The 16263-nt window shown below is 38.8% G+C and overlaps 1 protein-coding gene across 1 annotated transcript in view; it reads right to left on the bottom strand.

Moving 5' to 3' along the window:
* SLC38A6 (solute carrier family 38 member 6) overlaps positions 1-16263 on the bottom strand; it is an 86884-nt gene that overhangs the window by 17146 nt on the left and 53475 nt on the right. The window contains exons 7-8 of the mRNA XM_032621480.1: positions 7429-7511; positions 6907-6965 (exon numbers count right to left, since the gene is read on the bottom strand). Coding sequence (XP_032477371.1) covers positions 6907-6965; positions 7429-7511 — 142 coding nt within the window. The remainder of the gene's footprint in view (positions 1-6906; positions 6966-7428; positions 7512-16263) is intronic.

The raw sequence follows: 16263 nt of genomic DNA, 5'->3' as shown, positions 1-16263 counted from the left end.
AAAAATGGGCAGAGGACCTAAACAGACATTTCTCCAAAGAAGATATAAAGAATGCCAACAAACACATGAAAGAATGCTCAACATCATTAATCATTAGAGAAATGCAAATCAAAACTACAATGAGATATCATCTCACACCAGTCAGAATGGCCATCATCAAAAAATCTAGAAACAATAAATGCTGGAGAGGGTGTGGAGAAAAGGGGACACTCTTGCACTGCTGGTGGGAATGTGAATTGGTTCAGCCACTATGGAGAACAGTATGGAGGTTCCTTAAAAAACTACAAATAGAATTACCATATGACCCAGCAATCCCACTACTGGGCATATACCCTGAGAAAACCAAAATTCAAAAAGAGTCATGTACCAAAATGTTCATTGCAGCTCTATTTACAATAGCCAGGACATGGAAAGAACCTAAGCGCCCATCATCGGACGAATGGATAAAGAAGATGTGGCACATATACACAATGGAATATTACTCAGCCTTAAAAAGAAATGAAATTGAGTTATTTGTAATGAGATGGATAGACCTAGAGTCTGTCATACAGAGTGAAGTAAGTCAGAAAGAAAAAGACAAATACCGTATGCTAACACATATATATGGAATTTAAAGGAAAAAAATGTCATGAAGAGCCTGGGGATAAGACAGGAATAGAGGCACAGACCTACTGGAGAACGGACTTGAGGATATGGGGAGGGGGAAGGGTGAGTTTTGACAGGGCGAGAGAGAGTCATGGACATATACACACTAACAAACGTAGTAAGGTAGATAGCTAGGGGGAAGCAGCCGCAAGGCACAGGGATATTAGCTCGGGGCTTTGGGACAGCCTGGAGGGGTGGGAGGGGGAGAGTGGGAGGGAGGGAGATGCAAGAGGGAAGACACATGGGAGCATATGTATATGTATGGCTGATTCACTTTGTTATAAAGCAGAAACTAACACACCATTGTAAAGCAATTGTACCCCAATAAAGATGTTAAAAAAAAATAAAAAAGAGTAGTGTCCTGATTAATCTCCCACAACTCTAATGCCTACCATAGTGCTCAGCAGGAGATCCAAATCTAATCAAAATCGATTCAAATAGTTCTCTATTTTCATTACTGACTTATTAAAATATTACTTCAAATATTAGTATTAGAATACTAACCTGTACTCAAGACAGAACTTTTAGAAAGAACAGAAATTCATTTTTGTTCAAAAATGGACCAAAAAAGGTACCGTCATGCTGAGCCACTGCTAAAATAAAATTTATTTTTAAAATTTTAGGTATTTCAGCAGGGCCAAAAATTTATGTCAAAAACTTTTAAGCAAAATAAGGATCTGGGACAATAGAAAAGAGTATAGGTTTTGATTTATGCTGTTTGGAGAGTATAATTTAAGAAAATAATAGTTTTCTGGACAGATTTTTTAAAATGTAATATAAATGCTATACAGATTTATGGATACAAACATACTGAAAAAAATAATCAGTGAAAAAAGGTGCAATGGAAAAAAAATTTGAATCCATCAAAAAAATTGGGGTTAATATATACATGTTTTCCTTAACCACTGTGTATTTTTAAACCTAATACTTAGAAAGTCTAAAGTAAATTCAGGCATACCTCATTTTATTGTGCTTTACTTTATTGCACTTCACAGATACTGTGTTTTTTAATGGATTGAAGGTTTGTGGCAGCCCTGCATTGAGCAAGGTTATGGGCACCATTTTTCCAAGAGCATTTGCTCACTTCGTGTCTCTGTGTCACATTTTGGTAATTCTCACAATATTTCAAACTTTTTCATTACTATCATATTTGTTATAGTGACTGATGATCTGTGATCCGTGATCTTTGAGGTAACTACTGTAATTATCTTGGGGTGCCATGAACTATGCCCATATAAGAGGGCGAACTTAATTCATAGATGCTGTGTGTGCTCTGACTGCTCCACTAACAGGCAGTTCTCATCTCTCTCCCTCTCCTCAGGCCTCCCTATTCCCTGAGACACAACAATATTGAAATTTGGCCAATTTATAACCCTACAATGGCCTCTAATGGTTCAATAGAAAGGAAGAGTTGCAAATCTCTCACTTTAGATCAAAAGCTAGAAATGATTAAGCTCAGTGAGGAAGGCATGTTGAAAATTGAGATAAGCTAAGAGCTAGCCCTCTTGTACCAGACTGTTAGCCAAGTTGTGGATGCAAAGGAACAGTTCCTGAAGGAAATGAAAAGTGCTACTCCAGTAAACACACAAATGATAAAAAAAGGTGAAACAGCCTTACTGCTGATATGGAGAAAGTTTTAATGATCTGGATAGAAAATCAAACCAGCCACAACATTCCCTTAAGCCAAAGCCAAATCCAGAGCAAGGCCCTAGCTCGCTTCAATTCTATGAAGACTGAGAGAGGTGAGGAAGCTGCAGAAGAAAAGTCTGAAGCTAGCAGATGTTGGTTCATGAGGTTCAAGGAAAGAAGCCATCTCCATAACACAGAAGTGCAAGGTGAAGCAGCAAGTGCTCATGTAGGAGTTGCAGCAAGTTATCCAGAAGTTCTAGCAATGATCATTAACGAAGGTGACTACACTGAACAACAGATTTTCAATACAGACCAAACAGCCTTCTACTGGAAGAAGATGCCATTTAGGACTTTCATAGCTAGAGGAGAAGCCAATGCCTGGTTTCAGAGCTTCAAAGGATAGCCTGACTCTCTTGTTAGGGGCTAATGCAGCTGGTGACTTTCAGCTGAATACAATGCTAATTTACCATTCCCCAAATCCTAGGACCCTTAAGAATTATGCTAAATCTACTCTGCCTGTGCTCTATAAATGGAACAACAAAGCCTTGATGACAACACATCTGTTTATTATTTTAAGCCCACTGTTGAGAACTACTGCTCAGAAAAGAAGATTCCTTTCAAAATACTATTGCTTGGGGACTTCCCTGGTGGTCCAGTGGTAAAGAATCCACCTTCCAATGCAGGGGATGCAGGTTTGATCCCTGGTCGAGGAACTAGGTTCCCACATGTCACATGGAGCACCTCAGCCCACGCGCCGCAACTACTGAGCTTGCGCACCTCAACTAGAGAGCCCATGTGCCGCAAACTACAGAGGCCATGTGCCCTGGAACCTGCTCATTGACAATGCATCTGGTTACCCTAGAGCTCTGATGGAGATGTGCAACAAGATTCATGTTGTTTTCATGCCTCCTAACACAACATCCATTCTGCAGCCCATGGACTGAGGGGTAATATTGACTTTCAAGTCTTATTCTTTAAGAAACAATTGCATAAGGCTATAGCTGCTGGAGATGGTGATTCCTCTGATGGAGCTGAACAAAGTAAACTGAAAACCATCTGGAAAGGATTCATCATTCTAGATGCCATTAAGTGCATATTTGATTCATGGGAAGAGATCACAATATCAACATTAACAGAAGTTTGGAAGAAGTTGATTCCAACACTCATGGATGACTTTGAGGGGTTCGAGGCTTCAGTGGAGGAAGTCACTACAGATGTGGTGGAAAGAGCAAGAGAACTAGAATTAGACATGGAGCCTGAAGATGTGACTGAATTGCTGCAATCTCATGACAAAACTTGAATGGGTCCAGAGTTGCTTTTTATGGATGAGCAAAGAAAGTGGTTTCTTGAGATGGAATCTACTCCTGGTGAAGATGCTGTGAAGATTGTTGAGATGAATACAAAGGATTTAAAATATTACATAAACTTAATTGGTGAAGCAGTGGCAGGGTTTGAAAAGATTGACTCCAATTTTGAAAGAAGTTCTACTGTGGGTAAAGTGCTATCAAGCAGCATTGCATGCTGCAGGAAATCATTCATGAAAGGAAGGGCCAATCGATGCAGCAATCTTCACTGTTGTCTTATTTTAAGAAATTGTCACAGCCTCCCCAACCTTTAGCAACCACCACCCTGATCAGTCAGCAGCCGTCAATATCAAGGTAAGACCTTCCACCAGCAAAAAAGATTACAACTCACTGAAGGCTCAGATGATGATTAGCATTTCTTAGCAATTTTTTTCTTTTACATTATAGGTTATTGCAAGGTATTGAATATAGTTCCCTGTGCCATACAGTAGGTCCTTGTCATTTACCTATTTTATATATAGTATGTATATCTGTTAATCTCAAACTCCTAATTCATCCCTCCCCCTCTTTCCCTTTGGTAATCATAAGTTTGTTTTCTATGTCTGTGAGTCTGTTTCTGTTTTGTAAATAAGTTTATTTGTGTCATTTTTTTTTTTAGATTTCGCATGTAAGTGATATCATATGATCTTTGTCTTTCTCTGTCTAACTTCCTTCACTTAGTATGTTAATCTCTAGGTCTATCCATGTTGCTGCAAATGGCATTATTTCATTCTTTCTATGTCTGAGTAAGCAATAAAGTATTTTTAAATTAAGGTATGTACATTGTTTTCTTAGACATAATGCTATTGTACACTTAATAGTTTACAGTATAGGGTAAACATAACTTTTATATGCACTGGGAAACCAAAAACTTTGTGTCACTCGCTTTATTACAATACTAGGTTTATTGCAGTGGTCTGGGACCAAACCCGCAATATCTCTGAGGTATGCCTATATGCCAATTAAAAAGAGACTTAAGAAGAAAGTATACAGTGTCTTCACTGTCCCATTGTAGACCAAATTTAAATTGTGCTCCTAGGTAAAATCTGAGCAGACGGTTTGTAAAGCATAATAAATGCAGAATAAGGGTATTATTTCCATATGACAGCTACAGCAGGAATCTGCATCAAATTAAAGAGTATCTGCCATGACAGAAATGAAAACTGTGAAAACTACAATAGACATGTTGTATCAATACATTTTACCTGCTTCAAATTATTGGCTATAAAAACCAAATTACTCCTAACTATACAATGCGTGTGTGGTCAATTATCTGTGAGGAAAATATTCAATGTGTGTACACTGATTCTCTTTAATATCCATATGTTAATTTGCAAATATAGGCCACTCAAAACCATGTAGATGCTTCTCAATAATCAAACTGTGATGAAATTATTTGTTGTTTCCCTCTTAATGTGGCACCTAAAAAGTGTGTTTATGGATGTTAAGTAAACTTATTGTGGTAATCATCTCGCAATATATGTAAGTCGTCATTATGCTGCACACCTTAAACTTATGCAGCGCTGTAAGTTTATACCTTTATAATGTCAATTATATCTCAATAAAATAGAAAAAAATCTTTAAAAAAAAAAGTGTATGTTCCAGCTTCCCTGGTGGCGCAGTGATTAAGAATCTGCCTGCCAACTCAGGGGACATGGGCTTGAGCCCTGGTCTGGGAAGATCCCACATGCCGTGGAGCAACTAAGCCCATGTGCCACAACTACTGAGCCTGTGCTCTAGAGCCCGCAAGACACAACTACTGAGCTCATGCGCTACAACTACTGAAGCCCATGCTCCTAGAGCCCGTCCCGTGCTTGGCAACAAGAGAAGCCACCACAACGAAGAGTAGCCCCTGCTCGCCGCAACTAGAGAAAGCCTGCACGCAGCAATGAAGACCCAATGCAGCCAAAAAAATAAAATAAATAAATAAGACCAGTAGGATATTAGAAATGAAAAAAAGAATTATTAGCAATAGATTATTTATTTTAAACAGTGTATGTTCAATTCACTTACTTGTAAGATACAAGTTGGGCAATTTTTGCGGGGGAGGGCAATGATTTTAATGTTGATAAATTCAACAAATGATTAAATGTAAGCACTGGTAAGTATTTTTAGTTTTAAGAGCATTCATTAAAGTATAAATATTTCTGTACACTGAAACCAGGGTCACTTTCACTTCATTTAAATAATCTAAAGTTGTTTTATCCTTGTATCCCAGCAGATAGTTTAGCCTAAGTTAAATGCATCCTAAATGTTTTGACAGCTTGGAAATCTGGTTCTGTTATATGGTTTAACTAATGATGTGTTGTCTTGCTCTATTGGATGGCATTTTCCTTTCATTCATTTCTCAATAACAAAGGAGAATTTAAATAAGCTTATGATTTTAAGAGCTTAATCAAGCCATTTAGGTATGTATCTTGGCAAGTTTAAAATGTTTAATCCTACTTAAGGTTTGACAGACTGACTATGGAATAAACTGCTAAGCAAAAAGAAAAAGGATTTTTTTTCCAAAATTTCACACAAAAATACAATCTTCGGAATGTTAAAATCTGTTTTAGAAGAATTTAAAAGAAACAAGAAATTCAAATTCTCTTTTATCCTTTTTTTAAAAATTCTCTTATCTTTATATTAAATTATTTAATAAATATTAGAATAAAGTTTACCATCTGAGAGACATTTTTCCTACGTTATAACAAAAATGGGCTAATTTAAAAAAACATTCCACATGTGAAAAAAAAAATTTCTTTGCAGCAGGCTTTTCATGAGAGCTTAACCACGCTGAATAAACCAGACCAGATAGAATTCAGGCACTCCAATTCTTACTAGATCTCATCAACAGTTAAGCCCCTGAAGCTATGGTTTCGTTAATGGAACAAAGTTTCAAAAATTAAGATGACTAGAACCAAATTGATTTTATGGATTAGAACCAGCCTGATTCTCATGCTTGAGTATCCTCCAAAACATACACACACAATATTGTACAGAAATAAATGGATACATACACCTAGCCAAAGAATTATACTCCATCTAAGGTTTTAACAGAATTGGTATGCTCTCCTCTCTAGTTAACCAGAAGAGAAACTGAATTTGAAATGCTATTCTAGCTAAGCCTCTTCAAAATAGATACAATGAAGGAAACAGTTTTGCAGAATAAAAGTGCTTTTAATAACACGTTGAAATAAAATGGGATACCTTCCCAACAAAAAACAGAGTTAAGAGAAAAAAGACATTAACACAATGAGTTCAATTTTAGTGAGGAGATAAGCAATACACTATATTTTAAACTTACCACAAGAGCAAAGAACACCATAAAGAAAAATGATAAACTACTTGTGTAGCCAAGAAAGCCTGTAAAATAACAGTAAAATAAAAAGCAATTTATAAGGAAAGTGATCCTAACGTGCAGCTAAAGCTATACATCTTGGGCATGTTTTTTATTACAGTGCTTGGTATCTGGGGCTTAGGGCTGAGAATAACAACATTCCAACTATCTGTCACAGATCATTTATGTAGCTCTGTACAGCAGAATTGGAACTGGCTTACCACTAATGGTACACTGTAAGGAAAGGCTGCTCTTTAATGTTCCGTTGTAAAGGTTTTATTTTAGTGGGGCAGACAAAATACTACTGCAAACCAAGTAATAGGTTAACTAGGCAGGGCTGAAAGCTGAACAACCTAAAAGTCCAAGTTCAAAATTATTCACAACCACCTTCTGCTAAAAATGTGGTACTATGAAATTTAAAAGCCCCTTAATAGTATTTTCTTTTTCTTTTCTTCTAAACAAATAATGTCCTCTTCTATAAAGACTTACCTATTTTAGGAAGAAGTGCAAGAGGGAACACAATGGCAACACAGATGATTATTAGCAGTGTTTCTCCATCAAGATACCAAGACCTATTAGGAAAAAAAGTTCTATTTTAGGCACAGGACTTCAGTGTTTGTGTTTACACACACACACACACACACACACACACACACTCATACAGTATAACCATTACAACCACCCATTAGGAAAAGCCTACTTCTTTTTGTTAAAATATGTTCTTGTGGGATCCTATTATTCTTGTTAATGAATTCACATTAAAAAATGTATCAAAACAATGAGATGCCATTTTTCAACTACCAAATTAGCAAATATTTTAAAGTAAGATAATAGACAATGTGAGTGAAGAGTGATGAGATGTACACAAAACTAGTAAAAGTATAAACTGTGTAAATTACCTTTCTGGAAAGCAGTTTGGCAATAGATACTGAGAGCCTTGAAATATTTGACACTTAACAAATGACTATTAAAAATAGAAAACAATCATCGATAAGAACATTTTTGTAAAAAGATGTTTACCGAAAACATTTAAAATAATGAAAATTGGAAACAAACATCTAAGACCATGACAATTTTAAAATAAATTATGAGACTATCGGACAATCATAAAAAAACATTTTATAAGTATAATAATATACTGAATATATCATAAATATATTTAGTATGATAACAAGTTTGAGGGAAAATATAGATTCATTAAAAATGGAAAGGAACTGCAATATATTGATAGCCATTATCCCTGGGTGGTAGAATGATGGGTACTTTTTCTTCTTTATAGTTTTCCATATTTTTCAAATTTTCAGGAAAGGGCATGAACTACCAGGAGAAAACATATGATATTTTTCATATAAAGGCAATAGAATAATGAATGAGAAAAGGTAGATTAAACGTGTGATAGTGTATTTGATTATTTAAAAAAAAATGGATGCACATTTTAAAAAAGTCAGAAAGATATACTTAAAATACCAAAAGTGGATATTTCTATGTAGCAGCATCGAGAAATTTTTATTTTATTTACTGGTTGCATATACATGGTTTTAATTTTTCAATATAAAAATACATGTGTTGAAGTTTTTAAAAATTAGACAATTCCCCCAAGACTTTAATAGTAAAGACTTTGCTTTAGTACATAAAAATTAAACAATTAGGGGGCAGACCTTGAAGATGGCGGAAGAGTAAGACGCGGAGATCGCCTTCCTCCCCACGGATACACCAGAAATACATCCACACGTGGAACAACTCCTACAGAACTCCTACTGAAGGCTGGCAGAAGACCTCAGACCTCCCAAAAGGCAAGAAACTCCCCACGTAACTGGGTAGGGCAAAAGAAAAAACAGAGACAAAAGAATAAGGACGGCACCTGCACCAGTGGGAGGGAGCTGTGAAGGAGGAAAAGTTTCCACACACTAGGAAGCCCCTCCGCGGGCGGAGGACTGCGGGAGGCGGAGTGGGGAGCTTCGGGACTGCGGAGTGGTGCACAGCGACGGGTGTGGAGGGCAAAGCGGGGAGATTCCTGCACAGACGATCGGTGCCGACCGGCACTCACCAACCCGAGAGGCTTTCTGCTCACCCACCGGGGCGTGCGGGGCTGCGAGCTGAGGCTCGGCTTTTGGTTTTGGACGGAGCTCAGGGAGAGGACTGGGGTTGGCGGCTTGAACATAGCCTGAAGGGGTTAGTGCACCACGACTAGCCGGGAGGGAGTTCGGGGAAAAGCCTGCACCTGCCGAAGAGGCAAGAGACTTTTTCTTCCCTCTTTGTTTCCTGGTGCGCGAGGAGAGGGGTTTAAGAGCGCTGCTTAAAGGATCTCCAGAGAAGGGCGCGAGCCGCGGCTAAAAGCGCGAACCCCAGAGACGGGCGCGAGCCGCGGCTGAGGGCGCGAGCCCCCGAGACGGGCGCGAGCCGCGGCTGAAAAGCGCAAACCCCAGAGACGGGCGCGAGCCGCGGCTAAAACCGCGGACACCCAGAGACGGGCGGGAGACGCTAAGGCTGCTGCTGCCGCCACCAAGGGGCCTGTGTGCGAGCACAGGTCACTCTCCACACCCCCTCTTCCGCGGAGCCTGTGCAGCCCGCCACTGCCAGGTTCCCGGGATCCAGGGACAACTTCCCCGGGAGTACGCACGGCGGGTCTCAGGCTGGTGCAACATCACGTCGGCCTCTGCCGCAACGTCACGCTGCCTCTGCAGCTGCAGGCCCGCCCCGCACGTAGTGCCCCTCCTTCCCCCATCCCCCAACCCCCGGCCTGAGTGAGCCGGAGGCCCCGAATCAGCGGCTCCTTTAACCCCATCCCGTCTTAGCAAAAAAACAGACGCCCTCCGGCGACCTACACGCAGAGGCAGGGCCAAATCCAAAGCTGAGCTCCTGTGAGCTGTGAGAACAAAGAAGAGAAAGGGAAATCTCTCCCAGCAGCCACAGAAGCAGCGGATTAAAGCTCCACAATCAACTTGATATACCCTGCATCTGTGGAATACTTGAATAGACAAGGAATGATCCCAAATTGAAGAGGTGGAATTTAGGAGCGAGATCTATGATTTTTTTCCCTTTTCCTCTTTTTGTGAATGTGTACGTGTATGCTTCTGTGTGAGATCCTGTCTGTATACTCTTGCTTCCACCATTTGTCCTAGGGCTCTATCCGTCCATGACTTTTTTAAAAAAATTCTTTTTCTTAATAATTAAGTTTAATTGTGATAACTTTATTTATACTTTACCTTCGTTCTTTCTTTCTTTCCTTCCTTCCTTCCCTCCTTTAGGACAACGAATCACCCCAAATTGAGGAGGTGGTCTCAGGGAGCAGGATTTATGATTTTTCCCCCTTTACCTCTTTTTGTGAAGGTGTATGTGTATGCTTCTGTGTAAGATTTTCTCTGTATAGCTTTGCTTCCAACATTTGTCCTAAGGTTCTATCCGTCCCTTTTTTTTTTCTAAATATTTTTTAATTCAATAACTATATTATACTTTATTTTATTTTTACTGTATCATCTTTCTTTCTGTCTTTTTTCCTTCTTTCCCTCCTTCCTTCCTTCCTCCCTCCCTCCCTCCCTCCCTCCTTTCTTTCCTTCTTTGCTTCTTTCTTCCTTCCTTCCTTTCCTCCTTCCCTCTTTCTTTACTCATACTTCTACTAATTCTCCCTACTTTTTCTCCCTTTTATTCTGAGCTGTGTGGATGAAGGCTCTTGGTGCTCCAGCCAGGAGTCAGGGCTCTGCCTCTGAGGTAGGAGAGCCAACTTCAGGACACTGGTCAACAAGAGACCTCCCAGCTCCACATAATATTAAACGGTGGAAATATCCCAGAGACCTCCATCTTAACACCAGCACCCAGCTTCACTCAACGACCAGCAAGCCACAGTGCTGGACAACCTATGCCAAACAACTAGCAAAACAGGAACACAACCCCACCCATTAGCAGAGAGGCTGCCTAAAATCATAATAAGGCCACAGACACCCCAAAACACACCACCAGATGTGAACCTGCCCACTAGAGAGACAAGATCCAGCCTCATCCAGCACAACACAGGCACTAGTCCCCTCCACCAGGAAGCCTACACAACCCACTGAAACAACCTTACCCACTGGAGACAGACATCAAAAACAACGGGAACTACGAACGTGCAGCCTGCAAAAAGGAGACCCCAAACACAGTAAGATAAGCAAAATGAGAAGACAGAAAAACACACAGCAGATGAAGGAGCAAGATAAAAACCCACCAGACCTAACAAATGAAGAGGAAATAGGCAATCTACCTGAAAAAGAATTCAGAATAATGATAGTAAGGATGATCCGAAATCTTGGAAGTAGAATGGACAAAATGCAAGAAACAGTTAACAAGGACCTACAAGAACTAAAGATGAAACAAGCAACGATGAACAATGCAATAAATGAAATTAAAATCACTCTAGATAGGATCAATAGCAGAATAACTGAGGCAGAAGAACGGATAAGTGACCTGGAAGATAAAGTAGTGGAAATAACTACTGCAGAGCAGAATAAAGAAAAAAGAATGAAAAGAACTGAGGACAGTCTCAGAGACCTCTGGGACAACATGAAACGCACCAACATTCGAATTATAGGGGTTCCAGAAGAAGAAGAAAGAAAGAAAGGGACTGAGAAAATATTTGAAGAGATTATAGTTGAAAACTTCCCTAATATGGGAAAGGAAATAGTTAATCAAGTCCAGGAAGCACAGAGGGTCCCATACAGGATAAATACAAGGAGAAACACGCCAAGACACATATTATTCAAACTGTCAAAAATTAAATACAAAGAAAGCATATTAAAAGCAGCAAGTGAAAAACAACAAATAACACACAAGGGAATCCCCATAAGGTTAACCAGCTGATCTCTCAGCAGAAACCCTACAAGCCAGAAGGGAGTGGCAGGACATACTGAAAGTGATGAAGGAGAATAGCCTGCAACCAAGACTACTCTACCCAGCAAGGATCTCATTCACATTTGATGGAGAAATTAAAACCTTTACAGACAAGCAAAAGCTGAGAGAGTTCAGCACCACCAAACCAGCTTTACAACAAATGCTAAAGGAACTTCTCTAGACACGAAAACACATTGAGAAGGAAATGACCTATAGTAGCGAACCCAAAACAATATATAAAATGGAAATAGGAACATACATATCGATAATTACCTTAAATGTAAATGGACTAAATGCTCCCACCAAAAGACACAGATTGGCTGAATGGATACAAAAACAAGACCCTTATATATGCTGTCTACAAGAGACCCACTTCAGACCTAGAGACACATACAGACTGAAAGTAAGGGGATGGAAAAAGATATTCCATGCAAATGGAAACCAAAAGAAAGCTGGAGTAGCAATTCTCATATCAGACAAAATAGACTTTAAAATAAGGACTATTAAAAGGGACAAAGAAGGACACTATATAATGATCAAGGGATCGATCCAAGAAGAAGATATAACAATTGTAAATATTTATGCACCCAACATAGGAGCACCTCAATACATAAGGCAAATACTAACAACCATAAAAGGGGAGATCAACAGTAACACATTCATAGTAGGGGACTTTAACACCCCACTTTCACCCATGGACAGATCATCCAAAATGAAATAAATAAGGAAACACAAGCTTTAAATGATACATTAAACAAGATGGACTTAATTGATATTTATAGGACACTCCATCCAAAAACAACAGAATACACATTTTTCTCAAGTGCTCATGGAACATTCTCCAGGATAGATCATATCTTGGGTCACAAATCAAGCCTTGGTAAATTTAAGAAAACTGAAATTGTATCAAGTATCTTTTCTGACCACAACGCCATGAGACTAGATATCAATTACAGGAAAAGATCTTTAAAAAATACAAACACATGGAGGCTAAACAATACACTACTTAATAATGAAGTGATCACTGAAGAAAGCAAAGAGGAAATAAAAAAATACCTAGAAACAAATGACAATGGAGACACAACGACCCAAAACCTATGGGATGCAGCAAAAGCAGTTCTAAGGGGAAGGTTTATAGCAATACAAGCCCACCTTAAGAAGCAGGAAACATCTCGAATAACAACCTAACCTTGCACCTCAAGCAATTAGAGAAAGAAGAACAAAAAAACCCCAAAGCTAGCAGAAGGAAAGAAATCATAAAAATCAGATCAGAAATAAATGAAAAAGAAATGAAGGAAACAATAGCAAAGATCAATAAAAACTAAAAGCTGGTTCTTTGAGAAGATAAACAAATAGAGAAACCACTAGCCAGACTCATCAAGAAAAAAAGGGGAGAAGACTCAAATCAGTAGAATTAGAAATGAAAAAGGAGAAGTAACAACTGACACTGCAGAAATAAAAAAAATCATGAGAGATTACTACAAGCAACTCTATGCCAATAAAATGGACAATCTGGAAGAAATGGACAAATTCTTAGAAATGCACAACCTGCCAAGACTGAATCAGGAAGAAATAGAAAATATGAACAGACCAATCACAAGCACTGAAATTGAAAACTGTGATTAAAAACCTTCCAACAAACAAAAGCCCAGGACCAGATGGCTTCACAGGTGAATTCTATCAAACGTTTAGAGAAGAGCTAACACCTATCCTTCTCAAACTCTTCCAAAATATAGCAGAGGGAGGAACACTCCCAAATTCCTTCTACGAAGCCACCATCACCTTGATACCAAAACCAGACAAGGATGTCACAAAGAAAGAAAACTACAGGCCAATATCACTGATGAACATAGATGCAAAAATCCTCAACACAATACTAGCAAACAGAATCCAGCAGCACATTAAAAGGATCATACACCATGATCAAGTGGGGTGTATTCCAGGAATGCAAGGATTCTTCAATATACGCAAATCTATCAATGTGATAAACCATATTAACAAATTGAAGGAGAAAAACCATATGATCATCTCAATAGATGCAGAGAAAGCTTTTGACAAAATTCAACACCCATTTATGATAAAAACCCTCCAGAAAGTAGGCATAGAGGGAACTTTCCTCAACATAATAAAGGCCATATATGACAAGCCCACAGCAAACATCATCCTCAATGGTGAAAAACTGAAAGCATTTCCACTAAGATCAGGAACAAGGACAAGGTTGCCCACTCTCACCACTCTTATTCAACATAGTTTTGGAAGTTTTTAGCCACAGCAATCAGAGAAGAAAAGGAAATAAAAGGAGTCCACATCGGAAAAGAAGAAGTAAAGCTGTCACTGTTTGCAGATGACATGATACTATTACATAGAGAATCCTAAAGATGCTACCAGAAAACTACTAGAGCTAATCAATGAATTTGGTAAAGTAGCAGGATACAAAATTAATGCACAGAAATCTCTGGCATTCCTATATACTAATGATGAAAAAATCTGAAAAGTGAAATCAAGAAAACACTCCCATTTACCATTGCAACAAAAGAATAAAATATCTAGGAATAAACCTACCTAAGGATACGAAAGACCTGTATGCAGAAAATTATAAGACACTGATGAAAGAAATTAAAGATGATACAAATAGATGGAGAGATATACCATGTTCTTGGATGGGAAGAATCAACATTGTGAAAATGACTCTACTACCCAAAGCAATCTACAGATTCAATGCAATCCCTATCAAACTACCACTGGCATTTTTCACAGAACTAGAACAAAAAATTTCGCAATTTGTATGGAAACACAAAAGACCCCGAATAGCCAAAGCAATCTTGAGAACGAAAAAAGGAGCTGGAGGAATAAGGCTCCCTGACTTCAGACTATATTACAAAGCAACAGTAATCAAGACAGTATGGTACTGGCACAAAAACAGAAAGATAGATCAGTGGAACAGGATAGAAAGCCCAGAGATAAACCCACACGCACATATGGACCACCTTATCTTTGATAAAGGAGGCAGGAATGTACAGTGGAGAAAGGACAGCCTCTTCAATAAATGGTGCTGGGAAAACTGGACAGGTACATGTAAAAGTATGAGATTAGATCACTCCCTAACACCATACACAAAAATAAGCTCAAAATGGATTAAAGACCTAAATGTAAGGCCAGAAACTATCAAACTCTTAGAAGAAAACATAGGAAGACACTCTATGATATAAATCACAGCAAGATCCTTTCTGACCCACCTCCTAGAGTAATGGAAATAAAAACAAAAATAAACAAATGGGACCTAATGAAACTTCAAAGCTTTGCACAGCCAAGGAAACCATAACCAAGACCAAAAGACAACCCTCAGAATGGGAGAAAAACATTTGCAAATGAAGCAACTGACAAAGGATTAACTCTCAAAATTTACAAGCAGCTCATGCAGCTCAATAACAAAAAAAACAAACAACCCCATCCAAAAATGGGCAGAAGACCTAAATAGACATTTCTCCAAAGAAGATATACAGAATGCCAATAAACACATGAAAGAATGCTCAACATCATTAATCATTAGAGAAATGCAAATCAAAACTACAATGAGATATCATCTCACACCAGTCAGAATGGCCATCATCAAAAAATCTAGAAACAATAAATGCTGGAGAGGGTGTGGAGAAAAGGGGACACTCTTGCACTGCTGGTGGGAATGTGAATTGGTTCAGCCACTGTGGAGAACAGTATGGAGGTTCCTTAAAAAACTACAAATAGAATTACCATATGACCCAGCAATCCCACTACTTGGCATATACCCTGAGAAAACCAAAATTCAAAAAAGAGTCATGTACCAAAATGTTCATTGCAGCTCTATTTACAATAGCCAGGACATGGAAACAACCTAAGCGCCCATCATCGGATGAATGGATAAAGAAGATGTGGCACATATACACAATGGAATATTACTCAGCCTTAAAAAGAAATGAAATTGAGCTATTTGTAATGAGATGGATAGACCTAGAGTCTGTCATACAGAGTGAAGTAAGTCAGAAAGAAAAAGACAAATACCGTATGCTAACACATATATATGGAATTTAAGGGAAAAAAATGTCATGAAGAACCTAGGGGTAAGATAGGAATAAAGACGCAGACCCTACTGGAGAACGGACTTGAGGATATGGGGAGGGGGAAGGTGAGTTTTGACAGGGCGAGAGAGAGTCATGGACATATACACACTAACAAACGTAGTAAGGTAGATAGCTGGGGGGGAAGCAGCCGCAAGGCACAGGGATATTAGCTCGGTGCTTTGTGACAGCCTGGAAGGGTGGGATGGGGAGAGTGGGAGGGAGGGAGACGCAAGAGGGAAGACATATGGGAACATATGTATATGTATAGCTGATTCACTTTGTTATAAAGCAGAAACTAACACACCATTGTAAAGCAATTATACCCCAATAAAGATGTTAAAAAAAAAAAAAATTAAACAATTCA

The sequence above is a fragment of the Phocoena sinus genome, chromosome 2 (assembly GCF_008692025.1).
Source record: "Phocoena sinus isolate mPhoSin1 chromosome 2, mPhoSin1.pri, whole genome shotgun sequence".
NCBI lineage: Eukaryota > Metazoa > Chordata > Mammalia > Artiodactyla > Phocoenidae > Phocoena > Phocoena sinus.
This window is presented reverse-complemented; position numbering and strand designations above follow the sequence as displayed.